This window comes from Bufo bufo, chromosome 1 (genome assembly GCF_905171765.1).
Source record: "Bufo bufo chromosome 1, aBufBuf1.1, whole genome shotgun sequence".
In the NCBI taxonomy this organism is placed as follows: Eukaryota; Metazoa; Chordata; class Amphibia; order Anura; family Bufonidae; genus Bufo; species Bufo bufo.
In genome coordinates this window covers 787,655,714-787,679,129 of record NC_053389.1, presented here as the reverse complement: position 1 = coordinate 787,679,129, position 23,416 = coordinate 787,655,714, and the positions used below count along the sequence as shown (strand labels likewise).

At 44.3% G+C, this 23,416-nt stretch overlaps 1 protein-coding gene across 1 annotated transcript in view; it reads right to left on the bottom strand.

Annotated features, from left to right (window-relative positions):
* The window catches only part of PDE4A (phosphodiesterase 4A), a 272,456-nt gene extending 250,081 nt beyond the window's left edge, over positions 1-22,375 (bottom strand). The window contains exon 1 of the mRNA XM_040414933.1: positions 22,086-22,375. Coding sequence (XP_040270867.1) covers positions 22,086-22,375 — 290 coding nt within the window. The remainder of the gene's footprint in view (positions 1-22,085) is intronic.
* Positions 22,376-23,416: the final 1,041 nt, after the last annotated feature.

Genomic DNA, 23,416 nt, shown 5'->3' with positions numbered 1-23,416 from the left:
AGTGTATTATTTCGTTTTAACAGTAAAATAAATTTAGTTTAAGAGAGGTTTGTTGGAGGCGTCATGGCAGGTACCGGTGGCCTAGCTAGTCCACTATAGTCCATAAGACTCAGGCCAGTTCTCTGTGCACAATATAGCAGAAAGTCCTGGCCCCATCACGGATCTAATAAGCTTTACTAACAGCACCAGGGGAATCTAGAACTGTGCCATTTTTAGTCGGCATCAATTCTCTCTGAGTTCACGTGTACTCAGGTCCACATAGATTACTGCACTGGAAGCCAATTAACCTCAGGTGAATTATGAGTCTCCTTTCCCGTACGCCTAATTGAAGAGGCTTGGATATTTATGCAACTAGGAAAATCCATATATGTTGCCGGTTCTGAATGAATTAGTTGACCCCAAGTGAATTGCAAAGCTCTGTATAGAAAGCCAGTGCCGCATAAAACAGAATCCCTCTTTCACCATTCTCAGGAGTCATAGGCACTCCAAGTACCGCCATACAGTTCCCTGTACAACTCTGGGTTTGTATGGATGGTAATATGTTGAACATGCCCAAAAATCTGTAAGATCTTTCACAGGTCAGTAAATTGTGGACTTGGTCCCCATGGACTGCACACATAGCCACTGTCTTTAATGTGTGAAGTCACACATCAGAGGTTTTCCACAGACCATTGGTTTATGGTGAGAAGCATGTCCTACTTTGTCTGTGATAATGGATTAGAGGTTTCCCACTGACCACTGGTCTAACGTGAGAAGCATGCCCTATTTACTCTGTGATAATGGATCCCTCACCACACACATTATGGTCTATGGGTCTGTAGAAACCATGAACACAACATACATGCCATCTGGGTTTGGACTGTGGTTTTCAGAATCCATTGGTAGAAGATGCTCTGGAAAAGAATTCTCAGCTGGGCAGTGTCCATGGGATAAAGAGGACACACGGAAGGCAAAAAATGGACGTGTGGACCAAACATGGATCCTTCATGGAAATCTTCAGGGATCAACCAATGACCATCTCAAATGTCGAGGCCTAAGCAGGTCTCCCACCAGAAAATATTGGATTTTCTAAGTCAAACTGCCATGGCCTGCTTGCATCAGGACAACGGTTGGGACATTGAAAGGGCCCTTCGCCAAAATGTGTTCAATTTGAATCCAGGGCTACTATTAATTCTTAGTTACTAGATGAACTAATACTCATTACTTACCATAGACACCTATTTTATGTTTATTGGTAGTACTAACCAAATTATCAGTACACCCAAGGTGAGCATGAAAAGTTTCAATTTTACCAGTCAGAAAAAAAAGGATCTATGTCTAACATGAGGGAATAAGCGTGAAAATCATGAGCGTGATGACAAGCCGGTGATGGGATTACAGTGAAGAGAACAAGACAGAATGCAGACAAATGAGAAAAGACCGCGGAGGAAACATGACAGATGACAGAGGGGGGTACGGAGACTAACGCGAGACGGAAAAAATAAGAAAAAATGATGGAGTAATACAGGGAGACGAGGCAGGCTGCTGGCTGAAACTACTGCTAAATAGTACGTGCCCAAAGATGGAGCGAAACGAGGTCATAGCTCACTGGAAATGTGCGGAACGTGGACACTAATCATGATGCAAAATGGAATTCTGAAACTTTCCATGGAGAAAAGTAAATGGCGATGAGGAGGACAGAAGAGCGCATAGTGGCGCCACAGTGTACACATACAGCAACCCACTATACAAGCACTCCTTCCGCCCAGCTCATAGTCTAATAAATTCAGTCCTAATCTACCAAGTGTTTTAATTAATCTCTTACGTATAAATACACATTATGCATCTTGATTGCATATAATCTGGGGCAATAAAACATGCCGCGGGGTTGGATCTCAAGCGGCGAAAGAAACCGTAAACCTCACAGAACTGAGCTGCAGGGTTTATCCGAGACAAAACCCCATTCCACCAGACACCGGGCTGATTAAACGCTTTTCCTTGAGAGGGAGGAAATAAAAGGCAGCTAATTCAAATATATCCTGCCAGGGGCGCCGACCAATAATGTGCGTGCCAGCCGTGGGAGCAGAGTGATGGTATCAGGCTAGTGTCATGGGAGCAGAACGAGTGTGTCTGCATATTGATATGGTGGTTATCATGAGCGGGGGGGGAGAAATCACATAGGTCTCTGCTCGTACATGAGCAGATCATGACTCGCAAGGTGCATTAGACTATCGGAGGCACCTGGGGAGTGCAGCCTGTATATAAAATAGCATTGTTTGCGGCTAGAACTCGAATTTACAGTAAAACATCTAAAGCACCTGGCCATAAACCAGTAACCCAGGGGTCCTCAAGGGAATATGCAGTCAATAAACTGTACTGTGCAAGCAGGAAGGAAGTAATAAATATGATGCTCCCATAATGTGACAGATTTCTAATTTCTACTGATGACCTCATCAGAAAGCTTTTTTTCCCCCCATTCTCAAGAGCAGGTCCTGGGATACTACTAGATATTAACGTATCAGTAGCAACAATCTGCATCTTGGTATTTATGGCATCAGGTTTCCAAACTAAAATTAAAGGCTATGCACACCTTCGGAGGCAATTTTTTTTAAATGACTGCCATTTACTCACTTTTGGCTAAAAATAATTTTTTCAATTGGCCTTTATTAAAAATATTGAGCCATTCTGTCACAAAGGGTTGAGTGTTTTTCTATCTGTTTGTGCTGGTCATCTAATGAACCTCATCTCTAAATTACTGAGAGGTCATAAACACTTATTTAAGCCACATTCTTATCAGTAATATAAGAAATGAGCTATAATCATTGTTTATATTGTCAGAGAGCAGAGATAAGGAGCCGTCAGGTTAGGCTACTTTCCCACTCGCGTTTGGTGCGGATCCATCATGGGTCTGCACAGACTGATCCGTTCAGATAATACAAACATCTGCATCCGTTCAGAACGGATCCGTTTGTATTATCTTTAACATAGCCAAGATCCGTCTTGAACACCATTGAAAGTCAATGGAGGACGGATCAGTTTTCTATTGTGCCAGATTGTGTCATAGAAAACGGATCCGTCCCCATTGACTTACATTGTGTGTCAGGACGGATCAGTTTGGCTCAGTTTCGTCATGCGGACAGAAAAACGCTGCAGGCAGCGTTTTGGTGTCTGCCTCCAAAGCAGAATGGAGATGGAACAGAGCCAAACATGCATTCTGAGCAGATCCTTTTCCATTCAGAATGCATTAGGGCAAAACGGATCCGTTGTGGACCGCTTGTGAGAGCCCTGAACGGATCTCACAAACGGAAGCCAAAACGCCAGTGTGAAAAGTAGCCTTAGCTGTCTGACGGAACAGAGAGAAAATTCAGATCCCTCCATTAGAGCATCTCAGCCCTGTACAGGTAAAAGGACTCAACATTTGTAATAAAGACCAATTAAAAAAAAAAAAAGAAGTACAATGCAATAATAAATAAAAATGCCCCCAAAGGTGTACATAGCCTCCCCACCCAATTTGACTGGACACTGGCCACAGTATTCCCAAGCGTTTTGGTTGCCTATACATCTAATTCTAAAAGTTATATACTGTACATGGACCTTTTTATTTTTCCCACGTACGTACTGATGAGGTCATGTATTCTGTTCTGTCCTACGGTATTTCCAGGGAACATTGCTCTCAAGAGGAAACAGGCATTCATGGGCACAATAAAATACAAGCAACTTAGATCCATCAAGTTGGCCAGCCATGGCGCAACATTTTGGCTCGATGCAACAACCTGTCTGACACTAGAGATTTTACATGTAGACCACATTGCTGACTGATCAGTTCCACAAACTGGCATGGCAGATGCTAACCGATGGCAGATACCTGTTAAAAAGTTGATCAACTGTGGAGGATTTTTTCTGATGTTGTTGGGTGCTGTAGGTAAAAAGCTGTTAATGCCAAACAATAGGTCTACTTTGGATGCCCAGAATAGGCCAAAGATCATGGCAGAGATTGATCAGTAACTTGCTGTTTTAATCAATTTGATGTTTTACAACCATCACAGACTAACCATTAACGACAAGTCATTCAGAAATACTGCTAGACTGATGTTCAGCTGACCCCCCCCCCCCCCCCCCAAGAACAAAATGACTGGGTATGTTGACATCCAACAGTTCTATCCTTTCTCTCTCCTAACATTTGCCATTGAGGGTAGAGTTGGAAGGCCCCCATACACATTAGATACATTTACAGCTGGTCCCAATAAAGTCAGCAGGTTGAGTTGCCATTACTCTAAAGAACATGCCCAGAGTTGCTCAACATCTCAGAAGATCACAAAAATGTCTTTGTGTAGACTCAAACCTTTCTTCCATCACAGAGATGTCTCAATGACCAAGGGTGTAGGTGATAACATGCTCTAGAGATATGGGATCACTGGTAGGTGATACGAATAAGGAGTCATGCACTTGGCCTTGTAGCTCAATATTAACCATGAGGCATTTGGAGTCGTCATCCACAGAAGTCTATAGAGACATGATATCTTTCCTATGACCCAATTTCATGCGGAAGTTGATTCTGTCAGATTCATACAGTATTCTTTGGATGCCGAAATACCAAGTTATGCCTCCTTAGGAGCAATGCTTCAGTGAAAGAATATCTCCATAATGCTGTGCCATTGGGAGGCACCATAATGGTGGCACATGCAGTGGCTTTAGCTCTCTATAGCCTGGGACAAATCAAGTTGTGTGGTCACATCCAGGTCATTGATATCATTGCACAGTGTACCGTGATCTTGTAAGGGTTGCCCGTTTCACATACCAGAATCTGAATCTAAAATATTATCAGCATTGTGTAGCTGCCTGGAAAGATTTACTGACCTGTGTGTGCCTGGGAGAAGACTTCATTAACTACACTGCCAACAACAAGTGCTTCAATTAGGAATTCATGAAGGTGCCAAAATGTTGGCAGCAAAGCCTAATCCATAAGTTCATGTTCTCCATGTAGGCAGCAATTGGAATAATCACCATCACTGGGTAATAACCATAACAAGTGCAGTGTGATGGTGCAGACATACAGAATGCAAAGGACGAATGTCTCCAGGGAAGCTCTAGTTTTGGGGTTGTGCAGGATCAATCAGGAATACATAACCTGTCAGCAGGATAGTCTGTATACAGGAAATCTTAGCACGGTGATCACTGCTTGTCTGGCTGTGAGCGGGATCCTGCTTCTCTGTGATGTTAAGCCCGTCTGTTAACCCTACGTATGCTTCAGGAAGCGGTGAGTGAGCGGATACTGCTCGCTGATCCTGACAAATCCAGGCTAAGAAGACTATCAAGAGCAGGACCAGGACTTTTGGGAACCTCCTTAATCTTGGATATGGCATGGATCTCCTGGACTTTACCACATCATGCAGTTTTAATAGGAAGAAAACTCATGAACATACTAGAATGAAGTCAGAAAGACCAACACTTTTATGTATAGCCAATGACCCCATTCAGGCATGAGGGTGCGCAAATTATTTCAGCTAAAATGTAAATATCCCACATCCACCTCATTTTTCAGTATGGAGACATTTTATTGAATGGTTGCTTTGAACTCATCTAGTTTCCCCATAAATAAAACATCTGATGTCGGGGGGGAGCAGTCAATAGCAGGTGGGGACAGGGACGAGCCTCCCTGGCATCGCGGGTGATGCTAGGGAGGCTCGTCCCCGTCTGCCATTGGCTTCTCCCCCCCCCCCGCCCCCGACATCGGATGTTTTCATCCGCGCACAAGGAGAAGCAGCGGTGGCGGTGCAGGACCAGATAAATAGATTCAGTGTGAGGGGCTCAGACATATGGAGGACATTTTTAATCTTGGATAACCCCTTTAACATGTCCGATAAGAGCCCATGAGATGCCTGATTCAGCAAGAAGCATTTCTGGGGTAAGGGAGGTCTACTTGTCAGTGATAGGAATGTCCTGTTTTTCATGGTGGTGGATATATATATATATATATATATATATATATATATATATATATATATATATATATATATATATACACATATACATACACACTGCTCAAAAAAATAAAGGGAACACAAAAATAACACATCCTAGATCTGAATTAATTAAATATTCTTCTGAAATACTTTGTTCTTTACATAGTTGAATGTGCTGACAACAAAATCACACAAAAATAAAAAAAATGGAAATCAAATTTTTCAACCCATGGAGATCTGGATTTGGAGTCACCCTCAAAATTAAAGTGGAAAAACACACTACAGGCTGATCCAACTTTGATGTAATGTCCTTAAAACAAGTCAAAATGAGGCTCAGTAGTGTGTGTGGCCTCCACGTGCCTGTATGACCTCCCTACAACGCCTGTGCATGCTCCTGATGAGGTGGCGGACGGTCTCCTGAGGGATCTCCTCCCAGACCTGGACTAAAGCATCTGCCAACTCCTGCACAGTCTGTGGTGCAACGTGACGTTGGTGGATAGAGCGAGACATGATGTCCCAGATGTGCTCAATTGGATTCAGGTCTGGGGAACGGGCAGGCCAGTCCATAGCATCAATGCCTTCGTCTTGCAGGAACTGCTGACACACTCCAGCCACATGAGGTCTAGCATTGTCTTGCATTAGGAGGAACCCAGGGCCAACTGCACCAGCATATGGTCTCACAAGGGGTCTGAGGATCTCATCTCGGTACCTAATGGCAGTCAGGCTACCTCTGGCAAGCACATGGAGGGCTGTGCGGCCCTCCAAAGAAATGCCACCCCACACCATTACTGACCCAATGCCAAACCGGTCATGCTGGAGGATGTTGCAGGCAGCAGAACGTTCTCCACGGCGTCTCCAGACTCTGTCACATCTGTCACATGTGCTCAGTGTGAACCTGCTTTCATTTGTGAAGAGCACAGGGCGCCAGTGGCGAATTTGCCAATATTGGTGTTCTCTGGCAAATGCCAAACGTCCTGCACGGTGTTGGGCTGTAAGCACAACCCCCACCTGTGGACGTCGGGCCCTCATATCACCCTCATGGAGTCTGTTTCTGACCGTTTGAGCAGACACATGCACATTTGTGGCTTGCTGGAGGTCATTTTGCAGGGCTCTGGCAGTGCTCCTCCTGTTCCTCCTTGCACAAAGGCAGAGGTAGCGGTCCTGCTGCTGGGTTGTTGCCCTCCTACGGCCTCCTCCACGTCTCCTGATGTACTGGCCTGTCTCCTGGTAGCGCCTCCATGCTCTGGACACTACGCTGACAGACACAGCAAACCTTCTTGCCACAGCTCGCATTGATGTGCCATCCTGGATAAGCTGCACTACCTGAGCCACTTGTGTGGGTTGTAGACTCCGTCTCATGCTACCACTAGAGTGAAAGCACCGCCAGCATTCAAAAGTGACCAAAACATCAGCCAGGAAGCATAGGAACTGAGAAGTGTTCTGTGGTCACCACCTGCAGAACCACTCCTTTATTGGGGGTGTCTTGCTAATTGCCTATAATTTCCACCTGTTGTCTATCCCATTTGCACAACAGCATGTGAAATTGATTGTCACTCAGTGTTGCTTCCTAAGTGGACAGTTTGATTTCACAGAAGTGTGATTGACTTGGAGTTACATTGTGTTGTTTAAGTGTTCCCTTTATTTTTTTGAGCAGTGTATATATATATATATATATATATATATATATATATATATATATATATACACACATACATACATACATACATACATACATACACACACACACAGTACAGACCAAAAGTTTGGACACACCTTCTCATTCAAAGAGTTTTCTTTATTTTCATGACTATGAAAATTGTAGATTCACACTGAAGGCATCAAAACTATGAATTAACACATGTGGAATTATATACATAACAAACAAGTGTGAAACAACCGAAAATATGCCATATTGTAGGTTCTTCAAAGTAGCCACCTTTTGCTTTGATTACTGCTTTGCACACTCTTGGCATTCTCTTGATGAGCTTGAAGAGGTAGTCCCCTGAAATGGTTTTCACTTCATAGGTGTGCCCTGTCAGGTTTAATAAGTGGGATTTCTTGCCTTATAAATGGGGTTGGGACCATCAGTTGCGTTGAGGAGAAGTCAGGTGGATACACAGCTGATAGTCCTACTGAATAGACTGTTAGAATTTGTATTATGGCAAGAAAAAAGCAGCTAAGTAAAGAAAAACGAGTGGCCATCATTACTTTAAGAAATGAAGGTCAGTCAGTCAGCCATAAAATTGGGAAAACTTTGAAAGTAAGGGCTATTTGACCATGAAGGAGAGTGATGGGGTGCTGCGCCAGATGACCTGGCCTCCATAGTCACCGGACCTGAACCCAATCGAGATGGTTTGGGGTGAGCTGGACCGCAGAGTGAAGGCAAAAGGGCCAACAAGTGCTAAGCATCTCTGGGAACTCCTTCAAGACTGTTGGAAGACCATTTCAGGGGACTACCTCTTGAAGCTCATCAATAGAATGCCAAGAGTGTGCAAAGCAGTAATCAAAGCAAAAGGTGGCTACTTTGAAGAACCTAGAATATGACATATTTTCAGTTGTTTCACACTTGTTTGTTATGTATATAATTCCACATGTATTAATTCATAGTTTTGATGCCTTCATAGTCATGAAAATAAAGAAAACTCTTTGAATGAGAAGGTGTGTCCAAACTTTTGGTCTGTACTGTATACACACACACGCACACACACACACAGTGTATCAGCGGTGGGACCAGATGACAATCAAATGTGTATGGGGGCTCCTGACTCTTCTCTAACCGATGCTGTTGCGGAAGAGAAAAAAACGGGCAAACTGAATTTTTTCTACTGATCCTATTCTTCTCCCATGAGTTAAGACGCTGCCAGAAATGTCTGACAGCAGCTTTCTCTGCTCTCCCCCAACACATGCATGTTCTGCCAAACTGAGCGTCTGTGCGTGTGAGGGAGTCAGGAAAGAGAACTGTCCGCTGATCAACCATTCAGCCAGCAGCTACTTGAAGATGTATAGCCACCTTAAAGGGACTCCGTCACCTCTCTCCACTGTATGTAACACATTGCAATGCATTCTGTAGCTTTGTTAGGGATCTCAATGTTTCTGATCGTCAGGTAATGAAGTTTGTGTGCTATGCTTTTTTGCTTTCCAAGTTCCTGGCGGGGTGTGATTAATGGTTTCAGGAACCCAAACCGGTCTCTACTCAAGTTCCCAGTGCTGCCCCTTGCACCTTCATGTTGCCCCCTCTCTCCGAAAGCACAAAACTCCGCCCTTGATAATCGTGCATCCTGCCGAAATCTCACACATGCGCAGAGCAGTTGAGTTTTGTGCAGATCGCAACATCGCAAAGGAGGGGGCGAACATGTAGGCGCAAGGGGTGGCATGGGGAATCTGAGGAGAGGGGGGTTTGGGTTCCTGAAACCATTAATCACACCCCACCAGGCACTTGGAAAGCCAATTAGCACATCACACCAACTTCATTTTCTGCCGACCTCCAGAAACACGGAGATCACTTACAAAAGGTATAATTGTGATGATGGTAAACTGAACTAGAACGCATTGCCATTTGTTACATACACTGGAAAGAGGCGACAGAGTCCCTTTAAGTATGTACTGTATATAGACAGATGATATATATGAGATTTTTGACTGCACATTACTCCTAAATGCCGTCTGTCAATTTTTATACATTTCAACTCTTTCCAGATGTTTCCACTTACTTCCACCTGCGTACTGCTGCTTAGGGACCCCAGCAGATATTTCACATGACTTATAGGTGCTGCAATTACTGCACGCCTGAAAGAAATGACGCGTGGAGATTTACACCGTGGACAGTGATTATGATGGATGAGCTCAGATGAATGCAGATCTATATAAAGAGTGAGTAACAGATGAGCGGGGTGGCAACCATAGCAGATGGGAGAATGGGAACGCAAGTGTGGTCATAGGGGGGGGGGGGGGATACTGAAAGGTACACTGGTGATTACACAACTCTGGAGTAATGATAACATAATAGTGAAGGCAATACCCACTGAAGAGGCTATGGAGGTGCCATCTCCACTAAAAGCATACCTTATAAAAACAGCTACCAACATCAGTCCCTCATAGGTATGTGTAGTGGAGATCTATAGCACATGGTAATAGGGGAAGATACTTTATTGGACTTTCATAGTAATCCATTATAGTCCGCCTCTCCCAAACCAATAAATGGTCCCTTACTAGGGAAAAATCCACTCTACTCAACTGAATAGCAAGATATAGGGAAACAAAGGCTATGTACACCTTTGGGGCGTTTATTTTTTATTTTTTAATATTATTGCATTGTACTAATTTTGAGCTAAAATTAAAAGATGTAGATCCCTTTTCTCTGTACAGCCTTGAGATTCTCTAGTAGCAGGATCTGAATTTTCTCTCTGTTCAGCCAGCCAGCTCACCTGATGGTCCCTTATCTCTGACCTTATAAACACTCATTATAGCGCAATCCTTATCTTACTGATAAGAATGTGGCTCAGGTCTGTTTCACATCTGTGCTAAAACAGATCGCTCAAATGAATTGGTAAACGGCTGTCAGCCAAACAACTTCAACAACAAACTAAAATATACGGCCAACCCCATGTCTAACGTCCATTTAAATGTGTCCAAAAAGACATTAGTCTGGCTAAACATCACTGAGCCAAGAATTGGGAAAAGTGGGCAGGAGAAAAGAACTCCCAAATGGTCAGATGACTTCATAATAAACCATGATGTCTTGGTGGCATCTACCAGGACATTTATGGCTATCAGACAGTCGTTGGCAGGATCTGCAGACAATCTAACATGTATTGGGAGAAAGATTGGACACCTCTGAATTATCCTGTTTGATTATTTTTGTGCCAAAGATCTTTCGACAGACAATTCTGGAGAGACTATGCCCGATGCTGCTCATTCTCCAACCATATCTTCTCCATACGCTTGGACTCGAATATGCCTTCTCATATTTTCTCTCTTTTTGTAGCTCTCTAGTCTTATTTTTCTTCAATGTCTCGGGGAGTCTTGTAACTCGATGTCAATGTGGAGACACAAGTGCCTTTTTCCCTCTCGGTACAGACGGCATTCCCCATGCACAGCCTTTTCGATCCTGCTGAAGCACATTACACCTTTGAATATCACAGGACATAAGTCCTTCTCAGAGACCGTGCTTTGCGCTTGACGTCAGATTGATCTCTAGCTCGTTTTCGAGGTTAAACATCTCAGACACCCCAAAGTGAAGTGGTGGAGAGACACAAAAGCTGCAGCATCGCTAACAATTAATGCCCTTTCAATTCAGAGGGAACAGCACTCGATCCGATGGGTCAATGCGAAGACCCTAACTCAGCTACAATCAAAAGCGGCACGCAGGAGTCCCAGGGAACAACCACATATTGACAAGCTGGTTTATGGGAGTAGTGTTTATGTCTGGCATTGGGAAACAGCATGGGGCTATTGTACAGATAAAAGATTTGAGGAATGGAGAAATACATGACCAACGGGACATAAGAGGACCACAGTATGTGCATGTTTTTCTATCTTCCCAACAGAACAAAGGGGTTGCAGAGATAGTAAAATACAGAAACCTCTCTTTCATTTATTCCCCCAGCATGGTTCCCAGCACAGCACTTGATTGGGCATGTGCTGTTATAGTCACAACCCCTTTATTGTAGCACTAAAAGGGGTGCCAATGATGAGAAATGATGCCATGCCTAAGAGATACGTAGTGGGATTGGTTATTGTGTAAGGAAATGGGTATGTGTCAAAGCACATACATGGCATTCACAGTAGTTGGAACCATTCACACAAGGGAAATCATTCCCACCACTGCAAATATCTAGTAGATTATGGAAACTGTGACTTCACGGAGGTAGACGTGAGAAAAAAAAATGCTTCCTTAGGCTGGAATCAAACTTCGTAGATTAGTCAGGAATGGATTGAACAGGAAAAGCATCAAAACAGCATGTGTGATCGCGGAGGAGGAGGATGAGGATAAAAGAGGATGAAGAAAGAAAAAGAAGGAGGAAGAGGAGAAGAAAGAGATGAAGAAGAAACTGCCTACAGCCATCACCGACGATGCCGTGGTTTACAACATAGAAGGAGCCAATTACTGGCCTCTGCATGCCGTACTTACTGGCATCACCGGTGAATCCCGCGACTGGCTGCAGTGGTCACTCACCAGAATTAGTGGCCACGTCATAACAAAAATTTAGCACTGGTAAAAAAAAGATCAAACGTGGAGGAAAGATGGTGACATATTTTAGTTGATTTTGTGATGAGGCATTTTGGTATCTCCCCCTGTGTAAGGGGTGTCAGATATGTTGTAAAATGTTTACCGCCTGTAGAGGACAAGCAATTGTAAGCATTCATAAAAGCGATCCATCCCTACACACTCCTGACGGACAACTCCTAGAAGTGACAAGTGTTATTGCTCATTAAATCTGCACATGGATGGACACCGTAGAAAGCAATGTCCATGGCGTATGACTGGCACCAATACCATAAAGCTTCTGTTTGCTTTGCTTATTAGCTCGTATGCAGATGGGCACGTGTCTGCCGTGGCAGTAAGTCGAGAGGCTTCAGATACACATTCCAGAGAAAAGTAGGAAGAGTTTTTTATATTGTTCCAATAAATCAAAAAAATTAAAAAAATTACCGTAAGCAACTTTGCAACATCTCTTAGAGTTGTTTGTAATATTTTGCTTCTACAACTTCTATGCAAACAATGCATCCCCACAGACAAACAAACACCCTGTGTAGTCTGATCCCGGAGTGATTTACCTTCTCTTAGTCCTCTAGTAGAGAAGAAAATCACTGGTGACCACCTAGTTCTTTCCATGTGACAAATGGCACAAGGGCAGCTAAAGCAACTCTAAGGAATAATCAAACAACACCCAATATCTAAGGTCTCCTGTGCGTGTGACAGAAGTTACTGTCTTCAGTGACATATAAATATTCAAGTTCTCCAACTTCTCCAACCAGCGGGTCCTGCTCCCCAACTCTCGGTTACGGCTCTGTGGCTCCACCGCTGTCTTTACTGCACTTCCGTCCGTGTGCACAGCTGCAGCCAACGAGAGGCTGCAGCGGTGAGGTGTCCCCCAAAGTGGCACGTGATCAGAGACATGCTGCTTGTACGGTACCCCAAAACATGCATTATTTCATTACACAACTGTAACCATATACTGGCTTGTGATGTCATCAATGTGCACACATGACATCACTTCCAGTGCTATCTCATATAGACAGGAGGACCTTCAGGTAAATGAGCAGTCCGTACATTATAGACTACAAGATGTATAGCAGTGCTCTGCAGCTTGATCTCTTCGCCACTGCTGTAAACATACAACTCCCAGCATAGCCTGAGAGCTATAGCCTGTCAGGGCATGTTGGGAGTTGTAGTCTTCCTTCTGTTGGTGACTTGCTATTGTCACCCGTCATCACATTTCCTTTACGTCCCCTCCATCACGTTGTGAACGGATCTGCCATTTCATTTACTCTCTCGGAGCTTCCGAATATTTCCTTCTCCCCCTGATGACTAAGCCTCCGCTGCTCTTCTCTTATTTATTTAGTCGCTATAATCCAGTTGTCGTCTGTTAATCCAAACACAGGAAACACCCGGATAGCGAAGCGTTTCCTGTTATTTATAATTAATATCATCCGTACGTGGCCACATACTAACAAGATTTCCAAAACTGGGAATTCCGGCTCACATTCCAGCTTCGTCACACAGTGATGTCATCAGTGACATCACAAACCTTATTATACAAAGATACAGCACCCCAATACATAGGATGATAGCACCCCAATACATATCGGTGACATCACAAACCTTACAACACATAGATACAGCACCACATGTAACAATGGCTCCAGAATACACATCTGTGATGTCATCAGAGACATTCCAGAACTCATAACACATACACTGCGTGCAGAATTATTAGGCAAATGAGTATTTTGACCACATCATCCTCTTTATGCATGTTGTCTTACTCCAAGCTGTATAGGCTCGTAAGCCTACTACCAATTAAGCATATTAGGTGATGTGCATCTCTGTAATGAGAAGGGGTGTGGTCTAATGACATCAACACCCTATATCAGGTGTGCATAATTATTAGGCAACTTCCTTTCCTTTGGCAAAATGGGTCAAAAGAAGGACTTGACAGGCTCAGAAAAGTCAAAAATAGTGAGATATCTTGCAGAGGGATGCAGCACTCTTAAAATTGCAAAGCTTCTGAAGCGTGATCATCGAACAATCAAGCGTTTCATTCAAAATAGTCAACAGGGTCGCAAGAAGCGTGTGGAAAAACCAAGGCGCAAAATAACTGCCCATGAACTGAGAAAAGTCAAGCGCGCAGCTGGCAAGATGCCACTTGCCACCAATTTGGCCATATTTCAGAGCTGCAACATCACTGGAGTGCCCAAAAGCACAAGGTGTGCAATACTCAGAGACATGGCCAAGGTAAGAAAGTCTGAAAGACGACCACCACTGAACAAGACACACAAGCTGAAACGTCAAGACTGGGCCAAGAAATATCTCAAGACTGATTTTTCTAAGGTTTTATGGACTGATGAAATGAGAGTGAGTCTTGATGGGCCAGATGGATGGGCCCGTGGCTGGATTGGTAAAGGGCAGAGAGCTCCAGTCTGACTCAGACGCCAGCAAGGTGGAGGTGGAGTACTGGTTTGGGCTGGTATCATCAAAGATGAGCTTGTGGGGCCTTTTCGGGTTGAGGATGGAGTCAAGCTCAACTCCCAGTCCTACTGCCAGTTTCTGGAAGACACCTTCTTCAAGCAGTGGTACAGGAAGAAGTCTGCATCCTTCAAGAAAAACATGATTTTCATGCAGGACAATGCTCCATCACACGCGTCCAAGTACTCCACAGCGTGGCAGGCAAGAAAGGGTATAAAAGAAGAAAATCTAATGACATGGCCTCCTTGTTCACCTGATCTGAACCCCATTGAGAACCTGTGGTCCATCATCAAATGTGAGATTTACAAGGAGGGAAAACAGTACACCTCTCTGAACAGTGTCTGGGAGGCTGTGGTTGCTGCTGCACGCAATGTTGATGGTGAACAGATCAAAACACTGACAGAATCCATGGATGGCAGGCTTTTGAGTGTCCTTGCAAAGAAAGGTGGCTATATTGGTCACTGATATGTTTTTGTGTTTTTTTTGAATGTCAGAAATGTATATTTGTGAATGTTGAGATGTTATATTGGTTTCACTGGTAAAAATAAATAATTGAAATGGGTATATATTTGTTTTTCGTTAAGTTGCCTAATAATTATGCACAGTAATAGTCACCTGCACACACAGATATCCCCCTAAAATAGCTAAAACTAAAAACAAACTAAAAACTACTTCCAAAAATATTCAGCTTTGATATTAATGAGTTTTTTGGGTTCATTGAGAACATGGTTGTTCAATAATAAAATTATTCCTCAAAAATACAACTTGCCTAATAATTCTGCACTCCCTGTAAATATAACAACTAATACACATCAGTAAGAGTACCTCTATATAGGTTATGGATGTCCCAGACCTTATTCTACATAGATACGGCACCCCAATACACGTCACTGACACCCCAGACCTTATAATACACATCAGTAAGAGTACCTCTATATAGGTTATGGATGTCCCAGACCTTATTCTACATAGATACGGCACCCCAATACACGTCACTGACACCCCAGACCTTATAATACACATCAGTAAGAGTACCTCTATATAGGTTATGGATGTCCCAGACCTTATACTACATAGATACGGCACCCCAATACACATCACTGACCCCCCAGACCTTATACTACATAGATACGGCACCCCAATACACGTCACTGACACGCCAGACCTTATACTACATAGATACGGCACCCCAATACACGTCACTGACACCCCAGACCTTATACTACATAGATACGGCACCCAATACACGTCACTGACACCCCAGACCTTATACTACATAGATACGGCACCCCAATACACGTCACTGACACCCCAGACCTTATAATACATAGATACGGCACCCCAATACACGTCACTGACACCCCAGACCTTATACTACATAGATACGGCTCCCCAATACACGTCACTGATGCCTCAGACCTTATAATACACAGATACGGCGCCCCAATACACGTCACTGACCCCCCAGACCTTATACTACATAGATACGGCACCCCAATACACGTAACTAACCCCCCAGACCTTATACTACATAGATACGGCGCCCCAATACACGTCACTGACACCCCAGACCTTATACTACATAGATACGGCGCCCCAATACACATCACTGACCCCCCAGACCTTATACTACATAGATACGGCACCCCAATACACGTCACTGACACCCCAGACCTTATACTACATAGATACGGCACCCCAATACACGTAACTAACCCCCCAGACCTTATACTACATAGATACGGCGCCCCAATACACGTCACTGACACCCCAGACCTTATACTACATAGATACGGCACCCCAATACACGTCACTGACACCCCAGACCTTATACTACATAGATACAGCACCCCAATACACGTCACTGACACCCCAGACCTTATACTACATAGATACGGCACCCCAATACACGTCACTGACACCCCAGACCTTATACTACATAGATACGGCACCCCAATACACGTCACTGACACCCCAGACCTTATAATACACAGATACGGCACCCCAATACACGTCACTGACCCCCCAGACCTTATACTACATAGATACGGCGCCCCAATACACGTCACTGACACCCCAGACCTTATACTACATAGATACGGCACCCCAATACACGTCACTGACACCCCAGACCTTATACTACATAGATACAGCACCCCAATACACGTCACTGACACCCCAGACCTTATACTACATAGATACGGCACCCCAATACACGTCACTGACACCCCAGACCTTATACTACATAGATACGGCACCCCAATACACGTCACTGACACCCCAGACCTTATAATACACAGATACGGCACCCCAATACACGTCACTGACCCCCCAGACCTTATACTACATAGATACGGCACCCCAATACACGTCACTGACACCCCAGACCTTATACTACATAGATACGGCACCCCAATACACGTCACTGACACCCCAGACCTTATAATACACAGATACGGCACCCCAATACACGTCACTGACCCCCCAGACCTTATACTACATAGATACGGCGCCTCAATACACTGTGTGCTGTCCATGGAAAAAACAGAAATGTGAAGGAGTCCTAAGCTTTGGCATCCTAAACTTACATCTGCCTGGATTATTGGGTGTACAGGAACCTAAAGAACCACCATTACATGTGTCTACACCTAGAAACCATTCTTAAAGGTAAGAAGACAATCTTTCGCACTGCTGAGACTTTGGACACGTGAGGTGACAATCCGTTCTCCGCCAATATCGCTCTAGAATTAATGGCACGAGGCATTGGGCATGAGATGCCTCATCCAACGAGTTAGTAGCATGACAGGAGACGCGACAAAACCCACTGTGGCTGATAAAAAATGATGAAGCCGTAATAAAAATCTCATTTAATGCTTAATTTAATGACAAAAACAAAACAATTACGGAAAATTGACTTCACCAAGAGCGGAATATACCGCTCCCCCCTTCCTGTGTATAGCGTCTAGCCTCGCTTCTCTGCCGGCGCTAACAATGCCATGGAGGAAACAGCAATTCCTCCGGGAGTCAGGGGGGGCCAGAGGGGAAGGTAATAATACAGTACGGCTCTGTACACGTCACAATTGGGACATTGAGCTGACGCGCGCTGCAAAACCGGTATTCATAGGGAAAATATCACCGCTTTGGGACATCCTGCTAAAACGCTTTAGTCATATTTTTGGATCTGTTTAAAGGAACACTCCAGAGTGATACACCATTAACTTTACACCACAATAGGAGATTAAAAAAATTAGCAAATTATGTTGTCCATCCAATCTGTGACTATTTAGGATAGGCCAATATTATCCAACACCTCGCACCTCCACCGGTCAGCTGTCCCAGAGAAGCTCCATTGACTGTGTAATGGACGGAGCCCTTTGTGTAGGCGGGTCCAAACTGACAGAAGGTGGGGCTAACACAAGTAGGTGGGGCTAACACAAGTAGGCAGGGACCACAGAAGTGGGAGGAGCCAGAAATATTGTAGAGCACAGCAAAATACCGCCCCAGCAGGACCAAATACCACAGTGCAGCACAATATACTGCTGCCCGCGTCACAGTATGAAACTGTAGCACAGTCCTGAGAAGTTGAGTTCTGGAGGAGCATACATGGCTGGTAGCCAAGAAGAGGCTTTGGGTGGCCCCCTGGGTTTGCCCCATTGGGAAACTTCGCCGTAGGGTCTATGACCAGTCTGTCCCTAGGTCACCCCTATTAAATCACAAAGTAAAAGGCATAACCTGACAATGTGCCATCACGGTAAGTAATGAGAGTACCCCTTTAAAACCCCAACTTTTTTTTTTTTATAGACCTATCCAGAAACGTACGCCATTTACCAGGATTCCTCTGCCCAGTAATAATGCAAAAAAACAAAAACAAAGGTACTATAGTAACATGGCACCAGGTATAACCCGGAAGATGCGTGCACACCAGACGAACCCTCCCAGACCTTTAGAACGATCTCCTTCTAGCTGTGGCTGACAGACACTACACCTGTTTTGGGAGATTTAGACTGAAGCTACATGAGGACTTTTGCCACAAAATGCCCAGCAATGGGGTTTTATTCAACACCTGCGAAACTTGGGTCAATATCCCAATTTACTAAAGGTGAGTGCACCTAGATTTTGGCATAACTTCATCAAGGTTTAGACAAATTACTGGCACCAAGCCCAACAAGGAGGTATGGCTGATCAGAAAATGGACGCAAGCTAAGATGCACCATTTGACACCGAAACTGAGCCGCCGTTCTGGTGAAAAATTCTCAAGTCTCAATGTCAGCCAACCAATAGCTGTTATAGAGTCATAGAAAGAGGTCTACCCCGGCACCAGATTTATCATCCAGCCTGAGCCCCTGTGTAAATCTGGTGCAGGTCTGGACAACCGGTCTAAGGTTACACCATCTATAGCAGGCATCCTCAAACTGCGGCCCTCCAGCTGTTGCAAAACTACAACTCCCAGCATGCCCGAACAGCCTACAGGTATCAGCCTACAGCAGGGCATTGTGGGAGTTGTAGATTTACAACAGCTGGAGAGCCACAGTTTGAGGATGCCTGATCTACAGGGTTAGGAAATCTACCCCAAAGACTGTTTGCCATTCCTCAATTTCGGCACAACGGTCACAATGGCATTTCTTATTTGATCGGTGGTTGGGTCATGGACTGGGGATAGATAATGTGAAGCGGACGTTTGCCTGCGAACCACATTAGGATTCAGTGCACTGGTCCCGATGGAAGAAGTGTTGCGCTATCATGCAGCCTGCACCAGTCTTTGCTATCTGGGTTAGGTTCTGTGCACACCGAGGGAATAAAATACCGCTCCGATATTCCCTGCGTAGATTTCAGTCATCATTTTGTAGGGGAAAGATTCAGCCAGATATATCTTTCCGCCATAGCGTCCGCTGCAGGGAAATGTATGATTTTGTTGAGTGTCTCTCTGTGCTGTCTCATAGAGAGAGGGTGGTGTGGAGTGAGGTCTCCCCCCTGTGGCATCTATATGTCCTAATAGGATGGTGGGAAGAGTCTATATAACCTTTGATGGCTTTGTCAGCAATTTTTTTCTCTATGAAAATTTCAGATTAAAATCGGGAGATAGGGTTATATGTAATTTATTTCACGTTTTAGTCGGAACGTTTTTTCCATTTCAAAATTTTCTAACCTAAAAAACATCACGACCGTGACCTTACACGACAACACCTCACATTAGATGTATTAAAATCATGATATACAATGGATAATTAGGGGTCGGAGTAATATCCTGAGCATCAAAGATGGTGATTATTTCCAACTGATCGAAATTCATTCCACCTGTCGGAAAATTTCCACAGGAATGGGTATGGATGGCGATGGCGGCGAGCCGTGGGCATGCTTGACTGCTCCACACAATGCAGTTGACCATATCAGAGGTTCTCCGTTCTAGTAATTAGTGGGTGCTTCACCGGTTTGGACTCTCACAGACCTAACTATATCACCGTCCCTACTGATAGATATATATATATATTCGTTGAAAAATTCCTTTAGCAGGATTGTCCCATCAAGGGGTCCACCATAAGACAGCTCCCACCTGACGTAAGGAAAGGAGTTAAAGTGTACAGATTTTTGTCATGTTCCACCATAGTAAAATCAATGAGATGGTAACACGTCATCAGGGCAAGGTAAGTATTTAGATTCCAGAAGAATTATCAAAACCATAATTCCCACCTTCCCCATTGGCATGCAAATTTGGGGGGCAGGTGGCTGTCGTGACACCCTGAGACTGCTTATCTCTGGGAGAAACAAACGACTTGGACTGGAGTATTCCAACCTGTTGGATGCACGTCTCCCTCAACGAGCCCCAGGAGATCACCTCACCACCCAAAGCCAAAGCCGAGGACCAAACATGGCGGATAGTTTGCATGTGTTGAAATGTTAAAAGCAGATTTTGTGGCGGACTTTGCTATGCTTTGTGAGTGAGCATGTTCATATTTCCGCATGGATTTTTTCTTCATCTACATGTAATATACTTTAAATTATCAAGTTCGGAATCTATACTTCAAATCCACATCCGTTCGACTATGTCTGAACACTGATTAAAGCCATCCATAGACCTGAGATGGTTGCCGGCACTGACAATCTGATATCTATGGTACCTGCTGGATTGCCCCCCCCCCCCCCCCCCCCAATATCTGCCAGATCAGACAGAATGATTTCAACATGCCTGATCCCTCGCTCTGCCAAGAGGTAAAATCTGATCCGAGGGCCCTTATTAACAGAAGGATCAAACAACTGACCCATCTGGGCAGCCCCTTTCTATACGTCTATTACAGAATAAAGGTATAGTGAGGGTTCCTCCTACTCAACCCACCACAGACAGACAAACCGCGACTGCGGAAGTCTGCGGAAACCACTTACACCACTAGCAGGCAATCAATAACAATTTTATGGAAATTAAATGAAAAAGAATCCAAACAGGTAAGGCACCTACCATAAATTTTTACCCAAAAAGTTAGGTACCTACCATAAAAATCTACCCAAAGAGTTAGGCACCTACGTAAATGTCTACCGTAAATGTCTACCCAAAAAGTTATTACCTACCATAAATGTACACCCAAAAAGTTAGGGTACTTTCACACTAGCGTTTTTCTTTTCCGGCACTGAGTTCCGTCCTAGGGGCTCAATACCGGAAAAGAACTGATCAGTTTTATCCCCATGCATTCTGAATGGAGAGCAATCCGTTCAGGATGCATCCGGATGTCTTCAGTTCAGTCTTTTTGCCTTTTCAGGACGGAGATAATACCGCAGCATGCTACAGTTTTATCTCCGTCCAAAATTCCAGAACACTTGCCAGAATGTCAGAATTTTTTCCCATTGACATGCATTAATGCCGGATCCGGCCCCGAGTGTTCCGGCATTGCGGTCTGAGCATGCTCAGATCACAAAAAACTTGAAAATAAATAAATTCCGGATTCTTTTTTCCGGATGACACCGGAGAGACGGATCCGGCATTTCAATGCATTTGTCATACGGATCAGGATCCTGATCCGTCTGACAAATGCCATCAGTTTGCATACGTTTTGACGGAACTGCCTGCCGGAAACCTCCGCCGCAAGTGTAAAAGTACCCTTAAACATCTACCCATAAATGTCTACCCGAAGTTAGGCACTTACCATAAATTTCTACAATACCTACCAAAAAATGTCTACCCAAAAAGTTAGGCACCTATCAAATGTCTATTGAAAACGTTAGGCACCTGCCATATAGGTCTACCATAAATGTCTACTCAAAAAGTTAGGCACCTATCATAAAAATTTACCCAAATAGTTAGACACCTACCGAACCATAAATGTCTACCTAAAGTTATGCACCTACCATAAATGTCTACGCAAAGTTAGACACCTACCGTAAATTTTCTGCCACAATGTTAGGCACCTACCATAAACTTCCATGTGGATTAAAGTAGGACTGTAGCACATGCACTTACTACATACCGGTGTTTATGGCTTGCATGGCTGTTGCTGGTGGTCCCGTGGAAAGACGACGGCCAGGACATTCTGGATTTCCTTAGGCCGGGGCGGTCGCTCGTGTCCATGGCATCGGCTCTTTCCATCTGCCTGTGAGGGTGGCGATCCGTGTCCGAGTAACCCCGATGTTTGATTCTGATGGGTGTCCGTGGTTGCCTCCATAGATGCTGCGGAGGTTTCAAGGTGGCCTGTCCCTCCCGCGGGACGGGAAGAGACAGCGAGAGACTTTTTTTCGGGCAGGACGGTACTTCCATCATTGTGCAAAGAAAGGAAAACGAGATGGCAAAAATAAAAATAATAAATCTATCTGGAGAAAAATAAAGTGAGATCAGTAACAAACGATCAGCGCCGGCATTCAAAAATAAAGTATTTGTCCTGGCGCGCGTCACCGCTGTCGATCCAATCGATCATAGATAGAAAAAAAAAGGCAAATCAAGAGCGGAGTCCAAAAATCATATAAAAACGAGATATAAAAATAAAGGAGCGGTCATTCAAACGAGATTTTAATAAGAATACGAAAAAGAAATTCTAGTTCGAGGCAAAAAACCAAAACCATAGAAAAATAAAGGCAGGTCGTGAGTATTGGGAGGAAGCGATTAGCAATACTAGAGCGATCTATAAGGGGGGGCGTAAGAAACGAGAAGCCTTGTTCCTTACGGGATGGCCGTCTATTTTTAGAAGAAGAAGCAGCGAAATATTCTTAAAGCAATGGAGATCCTTCGAGGCGTCTACTTATCCCAGGCTTCCACCTCCATAGTCTATATTTATAGACACGTCAACAGTATAGAAGCGATCGCAAAGTCTCGTCTTCTCCAGAGATTATTGCTTAGGTTATTGCCAAGGCAGGGGAGGAACCATGCCAGGGGTTTATTGCACATAGGTGGCAGACTGGCTATAGGGTGGCATCAGTCTGATGGGCAGACGAGAGCGGATCCTATGGAGGAAAGGGGGGGAGGATGCAAACTGGCATGTAGTGCAAAGATCACTCCTCAGGCAATGCCAGCCCTTGGGTAAGATGACAGCCCCTGTGCATTTAGGAACCATCAGATCTGAGGTGTCACCCCCCTCCCACTATCCCACCACCAGGGTTACACTATGTTGGATTTTCAAATGTATTGCAAATATGCTTTCATTCCTCTTCACAGAAAATCATTCCACTCTCCCGTCCCGGAGCGTCAGGCAGTTAACGCTGCGTCTTTTTGTTGTTGTTGGTGCACCTGTCTGTCTTAGTGTCTCCTTCATAAGTGCACGGAGCGATTTGCGTTTTGTAGCTCGGAGACTTCATCGGGTAGAACGGT